The sequence below is a fragment of the Schistocerca gregaria genome, chromosome 2 (assembly GCF_023897955.1).
Source record: "Schistocerca gregaria isolate iqSchGreg1 chromosome 2, iqSchGreg1.2, whole genome shotgun sequence".
NCBI classification, from domain to species: domain Eukaryota; kingdom Metazoa; phylum Arthropoda; class Insecta; order Orthoptera; family Acrididae; genus Schistocerca; species Schistocerca gregaria.
The window spans coordinates 185,285,385-185,301,790 of NC_064921.1; the positions used below are offsets into that span (position 1 = coordinate 185,285,385).

Consider the following 16,406-nt stretch of genomic DNA (forward strand, 5'->3'; position numbering starts at 1 on the left):
TTCTACCATTCCTAGACCGGCAAGGGGACTTGCTGTTCCAACAGGACAATGCACGTCCGCATGTATCCCATGCCACCCAACGTGCTCTAGAAGGTGTAAGTCAACTACCCTGGCCAGCAAGATCTCCGGATCTGTCCCCCATTGAGCATGTTTGGGACTGGATCAAGCGTCGTCTCACGAGGTCTGCACGAACGGTGGTCCAACTGAGGCGCCAGGTGGAAATGGCATGGCAAGCCGTTCCACAGGACTACATCCAGCATCTCTTTGTTCGTCTCCATGGGAGAATAGCAGCCTGCATTGCTGCGAAAGGTGGATATACACTGTACTAGTGCCGACATTGTGCATGCTCTGTTGGCTGTGTCTATGTGCCTGTGGTTCTGTCAGTGTGATCATGTGATGTATCTGACCCCAGGAATGTGTCAATAAAGTTTCCCCTTCCTGGGACAATGAATTCACGGTGTTCTTATTTCAAATTCCAGGAGTGTATATCGGGGAGTAATAATGCATGTGCATGTGAAGCGAGCTCTGGCCACAACTCGAAGTAAAGTGAATGCTGGCTGCGATTCTGTGACAGCATACTGCTCCGTGAACTACTTGTGGAACAAATCACAGTGCGATGGATCAGTGTCAGACCTACGGAACAATTAACAAAGATCGTATTGGAAGTTTGGCAGCACGAGTGGTTGCTGGCCAGTTTCCCTTGAAGGGGAGTTGTCTCGGTCAGTAATGTCGGAGGAAAAGTAATACTTCGCGCAAGCCTACTCAGGAACGTTTCAAAGCCAGTTTTCCGGACCAAGTCCATTGATACTCGTCAGCCTGCTACATATAGCTTCTGTAGAGACAGGAAGACATTTGTCTAATACTGGTAGCCAAACGGCATAGATGCAATCATTCTTACCACCCTTAACCGTTGAATACACTATTTGGTATAATGAAATATAAAAGATAAGTTATACTTCGCCACGAATGTACCGTAATGATTATCGGAGTTGTTATTGTTCCTTCCCGAGAAATCATGACTTGTTGTAGCAAAGCTAGAGTTTAGTGCTAGCATTTAAAAAATTTGAAAAAAATCTGGTTCATGTATTGTGATATAATTTGCCTGAAAGTAGGAACTAAAGTAGAGAAGTAGATCGGAGAAAGATTTGAATCGACTTTCGATGATGCTGGAAATCATGAGCAGCAAATGAGGTGTCAACAGAGAATTTAAGGTCCAATGATTGACGTCGAATCCTAGAATTTTAATTTAAAGAGGACATTTGGCTGACAGATTTAGAGCATAATTTTAATCCTTACATTTCGACAAAACATGTGACCAGTTTCCCATTATACCTTTTTTATTTTAAAGTTTTGTTCACAGAGCATGAAATACATCTTAAATACAGATCCCAATTCTGTTATTATTAAGAGTGCATAGCGTAGGACAAAGCAGACAAGTTTCAATGGATTCGATATTTATTTTATTTTTCGAGTAAATCTCTAATTAATTTTCTCTTAATTAACCTTTTTACTTTCAAACAATTAAATCCTAGATCTCATATTAATCAATTTAATACTCTATTTGACCATTTGCTCCTCTTCGTTACGGATGCAATTTCCCACTAAAACTCGTTTTGTAGTTTCTAGGTAGTCTTGTTTATGCTCAAATGAAAATTGTTGACTGTTAAATAACAGATCACTGTAACTTTAGATAATTAAAGTTAAAAACTTTTGGGTTGTTAGGCCGCATCATGTTTCCTGCAAAATAATCAACGCTTCGACTCCTCTGCTGGAATGTTCTTCAGGATCTTCCTGTATCCAATACTGCTAGAACACCCTTGCAGACTTACACTGCAGCACAAGCTACCTAGGGCTAGAAGACAACTTTTTGACGCTTCATTTATGCTGCTACCAGCAGCAGCTCGTGAAGTATCTCAATTTTCCGTCAAATTACTAATTACATTTTCTTGATTACCATGATAACTTTCAGGTAAATGATTTTTCAATTTTTTTTTTCAAAATCAGGCCTGCACCATCTGTATACTTCTCACTCCTCCTTTTTCCAAGAAAATTCGGCCAAAAATCTGTTGCGTAACTTCCAGGGAGTCTGACCACGAAAGACGTCATGCCTGGAAGGGCAGAATTTGAGTGGCGCTCTCGTGCAGTATTCAACAGAATCGTAAAATTTTTAATCTCGATTTTTCGAGAACGTTTGAGAATTGCATCGACTGTTACATCTAAGCATGAACCAATACTACATCCGCGCAAAAGATGGGCAAAGTTGGTTACCCAATGGATGCCACAGCTGAAGGAGCATTTGGACAGTGGTAGCAGTTGTGGGAAGAATCCTGACCCGGTGTCGGTGGGTGCAGCATGTAGACGCTGTAACAGCTACAGATAGGGGTGTTTTCAGGGTGTTGGTATATTATTTCTACCCGTATCCTGTATTCTGGCACGTATTATTATTTTCTGTTTTAGCATTTTCTAGGCGCATTGTTTAGTTTTGCTGCATACTGAGTATCGATAGCCAAGCAACAATTACGGTTATGTCATATTACGCAGCAAAGGAACATTCTTTGCCAGCTGAGAATACTCAGTGAACTGGAGGCCTCGCCTGTAAACAGTGAAATGGAGGTGCTGGTTTTTTGAGAACTTACACAGTAAAAGTATCAATAAAATCTCACAAATAAGATATTTGAAAAACATAGAACGCGATTTTTTTATTCAGATAAGTCACGGTTTTTAAATATTTATGGGCTAATTAATATTTTTAAAATTTATGTCAATGGCTAATTAACAAAGTTTACTTGTAGATTGAGTGCACTTAACATGAGTTACCATTGACTTACCACTGTTTACTTTTTGGACGCATTGAAGAAACTTTATTTTGAAATCTCTCAAAAATAGGAATTTACAAGGTCCGAATTGTGTCAGCGTATGGTAGTAAGATTTGAATTTGCAAGTTTTTAAATAATGAAGCCGTGCTCATCAAAGCACCGCTTCTGGGACGAGGATGTCCGTCGGCCCGTATCGAATCCTTCCATCGAATTAACTAAGAGGGCTGGCGTGTAGGTCAGCCTGGTTGTGGCTTTCACGTGGTTTCCCTCATCCCACTAGGTGAATACCTGGCTGGTACCCAAGTACCGCCTCAGTTACACGATATGCAAATATTTAGAAAACTTTCTCTCACTTTTCAGGTGGATAACATTTCACGCAGGCAGTTGGCGTATTCATCTACTGGAGTGTGTGCGTGTGTGTGTGGGGGGGGGGGGGGGGGAGGATAGGTGAAGACGGCGGAAGGAGGGGGAATGTGGTGGGGGGTAATGGGTTGGCGATAGGAAGGTCATCCGTCCACCCCTTAAACTAACCATGCCAGACTCTTTCATAACAACGTCGATCATACGCCGATGCGGGACAAAGACACCTGAAAAAGAAGAAAAAATGTAACAGCTCCAATGAGTAATCTATGATACTAAGGTGACCCTTAAATTCCTGATATCACAGTGACGCATAAATTCACGTGAATAATGGTACGGGACACAGTTCAACATTGTTTACTTGAGCAAAGAATTACATTTATGTGATTAGCTTCAACTTATAAAGGGCATTTGAATTCAGCAACATGTTCACGATCTTAGTGTGAGTCGTAGTTATACACTGTCCTTATATTTGTTTAGATTGTCCACGAGAAGCATTTTCCTGTCAGAGCACCGCTCTTGTTACCACCACTAACAGCCACGTTTTCGTCACTTATCACTGTTTACCTGCGTACGCCCGACAAAATTGTCTTTTGGGAGAATTCGAAATTAAAGACAGAGCTATCATTTCTGGGTTTGTCGTGGTGCTGTAACTAATATAAATAAGGCAGATGTCGTACTATATTTCACATGCCACAACTCTGTTTCTCATCGTCTATTCGTAAGCACTGCTTGCAGCTGAGGTATCCAGTTATTGTTGTTGGGTCGCGCGTTTAACACGATATTCAGCTGAATTGGCTGGTAGCGTTGTTGAGATACAGACGCGTTGAGAGGTGAGCTTTTCGTTGTTATGGGATAAAATTAATGAATTTAGACAACATTGTCGATAGGAGAACAGCGATCTGCTGCTATAATTTTGTTAAAGTAACAATATAGTTTGCAATGATATTTATTTGTCACTATATTCTTAAATTTGTCTTCCAGTGTGAACCTACTATGGCTGGTGCTGCCGGTTCACTTTCTGAGGATGACTTTATATCAAAGTCGAAAGCGATCATAATAAATTAATAACAACCGCAAGATAACTGTGCTATCTGATCAAAAACCTGCGGAGTCCTAATAACGGAAATTACAGCAAACTGACCATTGAGGAAAACTTCCATATACAGAAGGCAAAAACGGAAGGAAAACAGGTCTTAAAAGAATACATTACTCTCTGCAAGGGCACACTATTTAACACATTAAAGGAACTTTACGAATAAAAACAGCACAAATAGATAAAGTCTACACACAAGCACAAGCACGCAAGAATACACACACACACACACACACACACACACACACACACACACACACACACACACACACACAGATAAAATGCAAATAAAATTCAAATTTGGTGAACAAATGAACACTGACTGGGCTGGGACACATAACAAACTACAATCACACTGTGTTCTGGTGTAGTGAAAAGCGTTTGACTACGTTATTTGTGGAAAATACTTGTTATATCTACGTATGCATCACAACATCTCAGCATGATGCGGAGAATGGAAGTGCTTTCCACACGAAAACGTAAGTAAATACGAAAACATTCGTGAAAACATCGCGAAAAACTAAATTACACTCTAGGAGATAGGTTAACTCTCAGCAAAGAAAAGAACTATCTCATCAACATGGTTTGGTTGCAGATGACAAGCTACCGGTAATAAGTAACACAGAAGTGGTGAATTTTCTATTAATAGTCACCAAATGTAAAGAAACGATTTGTTGTTTGAACTAAAAATTCACATAATTTTATAATCATGTGACAAAAATGTTCACATTGCAGAATAAACAAAAACGAAAACCCACTGTTGATGGCACATTGGTGCCGCAACATGTATGGGTACTGAGAAAAACGGCGTTTTGCGTAAATAGCGGACCTGAAATCCCAAAAAAAATTTTACTGCAAACACGGGCAATACAAAGAGCTGCAAATCAAAAGATGGATAACGGAAATTAATCTTGGCGTGTCCAGAAGTTGCTTTTATGACATCCTGAGTTCTGCTGCGGACACTTTGAATGCATCGTCATGATGATAAAAATATGCATCACACAACACTATAAAATATGTTGCTATACTTCCGCATTTCCCGTTTCCCTAGTGCAAGAAGAGAAGCACGACCCAACAACGAAAAACACCCCTATACCATAACACCACCTACTCCGTACATCGCTGATGGCACCACACACGGCACCAAGTAATGTTACATTCGTGAACCACAAGCACTTTTATAAGATAGTCGTAGGCTATTGGGTGCTTCATCACTGCAATCACTCATTTTCAGTCATCCAATGACCACTGGCGTTACTGTTTACTTCGCCTCCGGCGTCGCTTAGTACAGAAATACAGAAACACGTGGCTTATGACAAGTCGCTCGTCCACTGTACCCCATTCTTTTTAATTCCTTGCGTACAGTCAAAGTGCTAGCTGGACAACTGGTAGCACTTTGGAACTCGCGATTGATTACTTCCACTGATTTCAGGCGATTCTTTACAACCATCCTCAATAATGCTCGACTGTTCTTCTCCTTCAGTACCTGACGTCTTGGTCTGGTCATGGTTTATCCGCGGTTGTTTCTTCGCGTTTCCACATCACAGTGACATTACCAACAGCTGACCTGAGCAGCTTTAGAAGGGATGGAATGTGCCTGGTGTGTATGTTACGACACGTTCTGCTGTTATTGTTTCTATACTGGCGACATAACATTCCACACGTCCTTTTATAATGGCGCGTCATCTAGTGTCAATTACGTATTATATGGAGGTGTCCAAATACTTGTTATCAGATAGTGTATATCCACGAAAGTTGAGGATTTGGGATTTTTCTAATCCGTGGCTCGCCGTTTGTAAACTGAAATAACATTAAATAATAGTTCTGTCCCAAGTTCCACACCACTTAAGTTCCAAACCACTTACTTTCTCCTTGTATGGAGATATTTGTTTCAACTTAACGGCTACTATACGAACAGATATACCAAGTGACCCTAAGCAACGAACTGTATGGGGGTGTTTTTCGTTGTTAGGTTGTTTACCTCTTAGTGCATTAACAAAATGCTAAATGACGAAGGATATGAACATATTTTCCATTGTTGTGTACTGTGGAACTTTTTCCGAGAATATAAGTGCGGAAGTTTTTGAAAAAATTACAAACGTCATTATGAGGAAGGTGAGCAGCAGTATGCTGAGATTTTAGACTATATGGTGTTTGTATGAAGGCGTGATCCCATCAAACTCTGAAGACTGGGAAAGTCCTAGACGTCATTGTTGAACACGATGACGAATGTGTCATGAGTGTAGCGAGCTGTCCAAATCATGCTGACTTTTATTGTTACCATCGCTGGCTGCGAAAGATACTTCAGCAAATGTAAGCCCATTCGTAGCTCGGAGCATCTTTGGAACTAAGTAGAATCAGTGATCTTTCTCGCTTACACAGTCAGATACGATTCTGAGAGAGTGAAAATTTTATTTCCTGTTGAAGTCAATCACAAGTGACAAGAAAAGTCCTTAAGGTTTTACTAATTTTTGTTTTGTTCTTCTTAAAACTACAATACATCCATTCGCTACGAGAAAAGTGCGCACCGTTGCAAAAGTTTTATTACTCTATTTTAATGAAACAGTAATATGAAAAGCTCTTTAGATACGGGCAATGTTACTAATGATTTTTATCGATTCTAAATGCCACGTAAACAAAACTATTTTCCTTTTGGTTACGGTTCTAGTTTCTATTGTTGAACAGTTAAGAGGTTGGGAGAACTCACCAGTTCTTATGTTAAAAGCATAAAACGGAAAGAATGCAACCGAAATAAAAGTTTCTTTGTAAAATTTGACTCCAAAAAAAATTTTGTTGATCTTTAAATGTAATACAAAACGAATTTACCGTAATTTCTTTATATTAACAGCAGAACATAAAGGTTATACGCGCCAGGTTAGCCGAGAGCTCTAATGCGCTGGTTACTGGACTCGGGTATGCCCCCCAGCCCCGGATCGAATCCGCCTGGTGGATTAAGGACAAAGGCCGGTGCGCCAGCCGGCCAGGATGTGGTTTTTAGGCGGTTTTCCGCATCCAACTAGGTGAATACTGGGCTGGTCCCCACGTTCCGCCTCAGTTACGCTACTCGCAGACATCTCTAATACGTTTGCACTATTTCATGATTTCCACTAGATGCAGACAGCTGGGGTACAATGCTACCATCCCAGGGTACAGGGTGGTGGTAGGGAAGGCATCTGGCCACCCTTTCAAATTAACCTTGTCAAATCCGTTGTAAGCACGCCGACCCTGAGGAACTGCAGGGAAAAGGTGCCAGCAAAAGAAAAAGACGAAGAACGGTAAGGTCATTCTTTATCAAAGATTACAATAACGAATTAACAGGTTGTAGCATCCAAACCATAGGAATGTTGATTATTTCTCTTTAATTGTGCTAAAGGTTCTTCTATCGCATTTACATCAAAATTTACTAATTTTAAGTGTTTTGGTTGATCTAGACTTTCAAACTGAAAGTTTTTTGAAAAGACTGCCTAAAGACCTTAAGTCTGAGAAGCAACTCTTGCGTACAATACCCAACGATTTTTCAAGGGAATGTACATTTCGATTACGATTTATTGACAGTTTCGAAAATGTAAAATGTAAAACTGACAAAGGGGGATAGAAGGAAGTGTAGGGACGAGCATTTAAAAATAAAATGAAGGGGGATAGGAGGATCGTAACGCCACTGCATGTCATAAAACCTCACTGCCTGAGCATCCCATGCGCTTGTTTTGCATTACAGACGGTCATATGCAGTGCAGTGTCTCCACCTGTTGCATCACATTTCTGTTTCCGTCTGCCTTTTCCATATTCCTTTATCTGCCGTGTACTGCCAGCCACCTGAAGCGACGATTTTCGCTGACTTTGGCAAACTGGCATTTTACTCTCCATCTCGGCCCCGGTGGTGTAGAATCTATCATGAATTCAACTAGATAAAGAATCCGTTCATTTCGCATGTTTATGTTTTTCTTTGGCCAATTTCGTTTGAAAAACTGCGGAAATTGTGTTACGTTATGGCATATTCCCGCTTCAGCACCTGTAGTTGCGATAGGTGGCGGCGCTGTGCGTATTCTTTAAAATGCTGTCTGTAACGAAGGTGCCTTCCAAGCAGACACCTGTCATTGAGTTTATTTAGGCAGAAACCACAGTATCACAGATATTCATAGGCTCTTGGAAAATGTCTATGGATAGTAAACAACAGCACGGGGAATGGTTGGACGAGGCGTCTGTCATCATCGCATCAGGTAGGGCAAACCTGACCCAGCTCGCAACTGTGAAATCAAAGAAGCGACTTCACTACGTTCGTGGCCACAAAAATGCAAACGAACTTTTCCTTCTTCATGACGACGCAAGGTCTCACACAAGACGGCACACCCGTCAGGAGCTCACAAAACTTCAGTTGGTTGTTCTCCTTATCCACACTACTGCCCGGATGTCGAACCTTCTGACTTACAACTGTTTGACCCAATGAAGTATGCATTCCGCCGAAAGCAGTACGTGGGTAATGGGGACGTTATTGATGCAGCAGATCGTTGGCTCTGGCGTCGACAAGTAGAGTGGCACCACGAGGATATACATGCCCTCCCTGTAAGGCGACGTGAGGCCGTCACATTGAACGGAGATAATGTGGAAAACCAGAGTTTCGTAGTCAGAAGAGTGGGTAATAATATGATCTTTTGGAATCCTGAATAAAACCAACATGCTTTCAGAAAAAAATTTTACACTACTCCTTGAGGTCACTGAAAGCCAATTTCCGGATTTGCATTTGGAGAGATCGCCTTTACCAGAGAGCCTAGATCTGATTCGAAATTCTACACCTTAATATTTTACTGCTGTAGTCAAGCTTGGTGGTCACACCTATTAAAGGTGTGAAGATTCGCCAGGAAAGATACGTGGTTCGGATTCCACGTTAACCTGTAAATCTCTTTTCCCAGCTGGATAGCTAGGTGGGGTTAGAAACACTTAAGTCGTCGAAGCGACGTACAATTGAAAGACTTTCACCAGGCCATTCAAACGCACGGTATTATTATTATTATTATTATTATTATTATTATTATTACACTGTTGAGTTGTTTCCGCATAATGTTTAACTGATAGTGTCCAATTTTATGTGTATAGTGATGCAAAGAGTATTTTCGACGATTTGCGACTGTCGCGCAAATTTGGTTCTATATCCTGGATTGTAAACTTAATTTGTATTTTTCATAAAACTTTTGGGAACAGTACCATCATTCAGAAACACTGTTTTCTTAATTTCATTGCATATTCATGTGAAAAAGAGTACATTTTTTTAGATTTTGGGTCGTTTATAAGTGTTTTTTTTTGTGGAGTACCTTATTTCGTAGTCAATTGTGAGTTAGAGATGTATATTCTGTAATCACTGGTAGCAATATCTTTTCAGAAAATCGTTTCTGGATTATTGAATTGTAGGTAATGTTGTAATTAGTGCAATATCATCACTTTTCTCTGTTAATTGGACTGTTTCTTGTAATATTGTGTTGGTAAATTTTACGATCGTAGTGTAAACAATCTCTTACTGTTTCAACTACTACATTGTGCTGTTGTGTTATGCGCATATCAGACGAATTATGGAATACTCGGACAATAAAGGGTACCGTGATTTCTCATTTGTCGAATAGTTCTACCAAACAGCGGGGCGTACGGTCTACTCCAAAAGTTTCCGTAGCTCTCTGTAGCGAGACCAGTTGATCTAAAAATGGCGTAATTTTACAAAATCTTTGGAGAAATGTCCTCAAAAGTACGCAGTAATTATTTAAAATATACAGGAACGATTTAATTTATACAATTTATTATGGCAAAGAGTTGTAAATAGTTAAGTATTGCTCGTTTTTTGGCTACGGACACGAATGGTTCTCTTGTTACGTTGTAAAGTCCAAGGCAGCAAGTCAGGCAATAAGGAATACTTGGTCTTCCATAAAACCCATCCCGACTCTGGAGTTGTTCAGAATGAAGATTGTAATTATGAGTTACGAAAATAGATGAGTGGAAAACATATCACTTTACTGCATAATGAAATTATTTTTGTTTTGGGAATAATAAATTTAACAGATCTTTATCGAATATAAGTATAAACGTACATTTTTGTTGCAGAATGGTAATTCTTTTGAGAGTTTAAATTAGGAGCAATCTCAGAATTATATTTTTTTGTACATGAGGTATGTTTTTCTCAAACTTTCACAACAAACTGGGATTATCTGCCTGTTAACATCCAAGTCCTTTTTAAAACGATGTTTTCGGGGGCTTTTTAAATATAACTAAGACAAATCCAAATTCTATTGCGAAATAGCTGAAGTTTATGGTATTTGTGTTTAGAGAGCTAAGAATGAGTTCAATCTGGAGATATAACTAGAAAATTAAATGGTGTTTTCTATAATACTAGAACTTGATCAAAAGAAGTAGATCTTTCTTTCGGCCGTGCCTTTTCCCTCAGTTAGGGAGGGTCCGCATGGTACCCCTCCCCCCCACCCAACCCCCCCCCCCCACCCCCCGCCCCCCCGAGATGGAATTAGTGTACCCCAGCTGTCTGCGACTAGTGTAATCCATGGAATATTACGAAAGTGTTCAAATGTCTGCAAGCCGTGTAACTGAGCCCGGTATTCACGTAGGGGGATGTGGAAAACCGCCTAAAAACCACATCCTAGCGTGGCCGTCACACCGGCAGTCATCGTCAATCCGCCGGGCGGATTCGACGCGGGGCCGGCGCGCCTACCTGAGTCCAGGAAGAAGCGCATTAGCCCTCTTTCTCTTCTTTTCTTTTTTTTTTAAATCTCATTTTGTTCTAAATTGTTCGTTGTGTATGTTCGGGGCGGCCGTCCATGGACACCCGTTCAGGTTGTTCGTTGAGCAGTTCACTCAGTTTTTTGTTACAGAGGGTAGCTAACCCTCTGACGGAACACGCTGAGCTACCGTGCCGGCTCCTCTCGGCTAACCTGGCCGGTCAAAAGAAGTAGATCTTTAGCTAGTCCAAATACTCGAAACAACACCTTTCGTGCAATGTGTTAAGCTGTGATTCCATCTTCTACTCGAAAGGTTGTGTTAATTCCGTCCAGTAGTGGCCCACTGGGCTAAAGACATTGAAAGTATCAATTTTTTAATTTATCTTTATTGGCGTATGCATTTCTACTCGCCACAGTCGTTACGTAACGGAAGGAAGACGTGTGTATCTTCAGTATATGAACTGAGTAGACTTCGTTCTGTGTTTTGTATACTTAAACTGTTTGTTCGTCGTGGTTTCTGAGACAGAAATTGGGAATAAATATTTGGCTAACTGAGCGTTGAAACCATACTCTTAATGGTTAGTTCACCACCCTCTGTCGTTCATCCGCTAAGAGGATTCGATGCGGGTCTGGATCACCTTCCTGTCTCACAAACAAGTGCGTAGCCCAGTACTCTATACGAGCTGGTTCAAATGGTTCAAATGGCTCTGAACACTATGGGACTTGACTTCTGAGGTCATCAGCCGCCTAGAACTTAGAACTACTTAAACCCAACTAACCTAAGGACATCACACACATCAATGCCAGAGGCAAGATTCAAACCTGCGACCGTACCAGTCACGCGTTCCAGACTGTAGCGCCTAGAACCGCTCGGCCACCCCGGGCGGCCGAGCTGGTTAATTCATGATTCCGTACACAGAGAAAAAACAGGTTGTTTTGTAACAAAAACGTGTTTATTTGCTAGATTGGCGTGCTGTATGCACTACAAGTGCGGCCGGGGAACTCCATCAGAGGTGGCGGGCGCTCCTACTCGAGCACGATGCGGGCTGGCACGGGCTGCGGGCGCAGGATGGTCTGGCTGCGGTGCCAGCTGGAGACGGCCCACGGCGAGTGCACCTGCGACGTGGCGTCGCTGGTCACCGAGCTGGGGCCGGGTCCGGGGGCGGGCACCAGCGGGCGTGGGGGCGGTGGGGGCGGTGGCAGGTGCGGCGCGGGGGCGGGCGCCCAGGGTGCGGGTGCGGGACCTGGAGCGGGTCCGGGTCCGGGGGCGGGTCCCCAGGGTCCGGGGGCGGGACCCCAGGGGCCGGGAGCTGGTCCGGGGGCAGGGCCCGGGCCAGGAGCCCAGGGGGCCGGACCCGGCGAGTACTGCGCGCTCGCCGCCGCCACCAACACCACCACTAGACACACCTGCAATAATGAAACATACATGATGAGCTGACCCAAAAGAACATCCTATACATGTATTCCAGTTAGAGGCCACAGTATTTTTTTCCACCTGTGAAGATATACAACACCGAAGTATTTTGGTTTACAGGGATCTAAAACAAGATTGTGGAAGACACTTCCTGGCAGATTAAAACTGTGTGCAGAACCGAGACTCGAACTCGGGACCTTCGCTTCTCGCGGGCAAGTGCTCTACCAACTTATTTTTTCCATTTTGTTCGTTGTTAATCGTTCTGTTTGTTCGTTGTGGACGTCACATGACTTCCGGTTAAGTTCGTTTGTTGGTCTTTTCACTCAGGTTTTTTATTACAGCGGGCAACCAGCTCTCTAACCGAACACGCTGAGCTACCGTGGTGGCTGCTAACTGAGCTACCGAAGTACGACTTACACCCCGTCCTCACAGCTTTACTTCTGCCAGTACCTTGTCTCCTACCTTTCAAACTTAACAGAAGCTCTCCTGCGAAACTTGCAGAACTAGCACTCCTGAAAGAAAGGATATCGTGGAGACATGACTTAGCCACAGCCTGGGGAAGGTTTCCAGAATGAGATTTTCACTCTGCAGCGGAGTGTGCGCTGATAACTTCCTGGCAGATTCTTTCAGGAGTGCTAGTTCTGCAAGGTTCGCATGAGAGCTTCTGTGAAGTTTGGAAGGTAGGAGACGGGGTACTGGCAGAAATAAAGCTGTGAGAACGGGGAGAGAGTCGTGCTTGGGTAGCTCAATTGGTAGAGCAATTGCCCGCGAAAGGCAAAGGTTCTGAGTTCGAGTCTCGGTCCCGCATACAGTTTTAATCTGTCAGGAAGTTTCATATCAGCGCACACTCCGCTGCGGAGCGAAAATCTCACTCTGGAAAGACTGTGGAATATCACATATTTTGTTCCACATTTATTTGGCACAGGCACTGAATGGCTGGTACAGGAAATGTTCAGTCATGGAGATAAATACTGATGACGATACTCTTCACCCTCTTTTGCTTAATGATGACCAGGTAATATTCATTAAAGATGAAGAGGATATGGAATAAATGCTAAGAAAGCTTGAAAGAGGAGTATACCAAACGGGGTCTTGGAACAACTCTGGACAAAATGAAGTGAATGTTTGTGGGAGAGGATCTGATGAAAATTGACGCAGAGGAACAATAAATAAAATCTTGCAGAAGCTACAAATATTAGGGAGCAGTAATAGATACTCTGGTGCACCTGACAGGGATATTAGTTCCAGAATAGGAATGGGAAACAACGTACTAAAGTTTTGCACGGAGTAATATGGAATTGTAATATTCAGTAGGACATTAAAAACTATTTCACAGTGTGATCGAGAACGTGATTTTCTATGTAGCTGAGATGTGGCCTCAATCAAGAAAAGTTAGGAAGAAAAGCAGTGAAGTGGAAGCGCACTACATTAGAAGATATTACTGCACAAGCCTCCTCGGCCAGAGTCAGTTGACATAAAAACTTTCAGAGTATGGTGCCGTGTTATCAGGTAAACCGACGTCTTAGCCACCGTTAGAGTGACCTTCTTTTGGGCCTGTGGGAAGGAAATACGCCACGCCCTTTCAAAGGAACAGTCCAGGTATTCCTCTCAAGCTCCCTAGGGATATCACAGTAAGCTAAATCTGGAAATCAAGACGGGATTTTGAGCAACTAGCCACCCTAATAGGAGGTGAATCACTCGGTCTGTCTTTTCGGATATGCCCACTTTTACCAGAAACTTCTTCCCTTTAATCACGTTCATAGCGTTTGACAATAAGGAATGGCGTGCACATTCTGAAATTCGGTGGTTTTCAGGGATAAAATGCTGAGAACGAAAGGTTAGCTACAACTTGCATGTAAACCAGATTACAGTCGTAAGGGTGCAGTGTGAACTAAGCAGTAAGCGAAACCAATGAGAAATTTAGAGAAGGAACTAAAGTTTACGCAGAAGAAATGAAAACTTCAAAGTTTGCCGATAACATTGTAATTCTGTCTGTTTCCCCTAAAGACTCGGAACATCTGTGGAACGGACGTGATACGATCTTAAAGAAGAGACTTACAACGTGGGCATCAACAAAGGCAAAAACAAATTTAACGATTAAAATTGATAGGATGTAGTCGAATAAAATTAGATGACTGTGGTGGACTAGATTAGAAAACAAAAATGAAGAGAACAGAGAGTTGTAAGGGATCTACAGTATCTATGACTCATTTTACACAGCTAGAACCCACTTTCATAAGTGACTGATGAGTACGATAGCAAAATGGCAGCTCACTGCTTTAGCGACAGGGTATCGCATCTATGAAATCTTTCCAGACTGTCAGGCGGCTCGCGGCGTCGTGTTGTCACAACGTTACGACGATTTTCTTACTCTTCATCTTCAGGCGAGAATTACAAGTAGGACACTTGTCAAAACTTTGTGACAACACGAAGTGACGTCTCGAGTGAGAAACTGACAAGATTACATCAAAGAAATTCTGTGACGAAGCCAGCCTTTCTGGGATGGCAGTTCAACGGAACTGTATTGCTTCAGAGGCTAAATGGACTTTGAGTTCTAGTGACAATATGCCCCGCAATTTTATTTTAATTTATTGCTTTATACTTGCCAAATTCGTGATAGGAGAATATTTCTGCTCTTTCCACGTCAAGTAGAAAAGTTGATGGTGCGAGCTCATTTACTGAAGGCAAAGCGAACGTCTACTGTTACTAGAGGACCGTGGTGTTGCGGGATACTCACCAGCTTGATCATGGCTGCTCTGCTACGTCGGCTGCTGTGTTGATCTGAGCTCTCCGCTGCCGCCCACTGCCCACGGGCCGGCTTATATATCGCACACTCGGCCGCAGCTCCATTGCGCTCACCTTGGTGGGGGGGACACTTTGGTTGGCGTCCCTTCACATCACGACGTGGTCTTGTTGGCCGGTGTCACGCTGCGTCACCACACACACACACACACACACACACACACACACACAAACATTTCGTTGTCTCTGGGTGGTGGCCGTGCTCCGTTAACCACAACCTATTCTCCGCATGAATTCTAGTAGAGAGCCGGCCGTGGTGGCCGAGCGGTTCCAGGCGCTATAGTGTGGAACCACGCGACCGCTACGGTCGCAGGTTCGAATCCTGCTTCTGGCATGGATATGTGTTATGTCCTTAGGTTTGTTAGGTTTAAGTAGTTTTACGTTCTGGTGTCCATCGTGTGCTCTGTTTATCTAATGAGATAAGCAAACATTTCCGTGAGGCGCTGCGTAGCCACCGTTGCACTATATTGTTGCCGCGCAGCTGGCTACACAGTCTGTCTCATAGCACTTGGCACGCAAAGATGACTCGTGACACCTTTATTTGAGGTCTACAGTTTTATATCAATTTTATTTTTGTTAACAGTTTTTCAACGTCCATGTCATTGCTGCTAATATTAGTACTGTATGAGCGTTCACATGTTCAAAAATCACAGCAATAATCACTGTTCTTCACTTTTTTTTTTAAAGAAAAATCAGTTTTTCGCGCGTCCACTAGACTTTCATTGTTCTTGTGACCGGGCCGGCCGGGGTGGCCGAGCGGTTCTAGGCGCTACAGTCTGGAACCGCGCGACCGTTCCGGTCGCAGGTTCGAATCCTGCCTCGGTCATGGATGTGTGTTATATCTATAGGTTAGTTAGGTTTAAGTAGTTATAAGTTCTAGGGGACTGATGACCTCAGAAATTGAGTCCCATAATGCTCAGAGCCATTTGAAACATTTTCTTCTAGTAGAGATTTCACTAAAACAAGAATATTTACTTTCGTCGAATTGACCGATTCGGCGATTGCTAGGGTTGTTGTTGATTCATTACGTGTTTTGTAGCCTGCGAAAGAAAATGAGGAAAAAATTTTCGTCATAGTTACAGGTTCTGAAGCCTACATAACTCAGAATGCTAAGGGTTTGCACCTTCTGTATCACAACGCAGTTCGTGTGACTGGTTTAGCACGTACTCTTCACCGGTCGCAGAGAAAATTCGAGTGAATTTTCCGGA

At 42.6% G+C, this 16,406-nt stretch overlaps 2 protein-coding genes across 2 annotated transcripts in view; both read right to left on the reverse strand.

Moving 5' to 3' along the window:
• Nucleotides 1–16,406, reverse strand: part of LOC126336648 (probable G-protein coupled receptor CG31760) — a 1,468,739-nt gene that overhangs the window by 704,663 nt on the left and 747,670 nt on the right. The window lies entirely within an intron of this gene.
• Nucleotides 11,920–15,191, reverse strand: LOC126336651 (uncharacterized). Its single transcript, XM_050000575.1, has 2 exons — nt 15,134–15,191; nt 11,920–12,389 (listed from the first exon to the last, which is right to left on the reverse strand). Exons 1-2 carry the CDS (start codon nt 15,143–15,145, stop codon nt 12,009–12,011), a joined length of 393 nt encoding a protein of 130 aa, XP_049856532.1. The 5' UTR covers nt 15,146–15,191; the 3' UTR covers nt 11,920–12,008.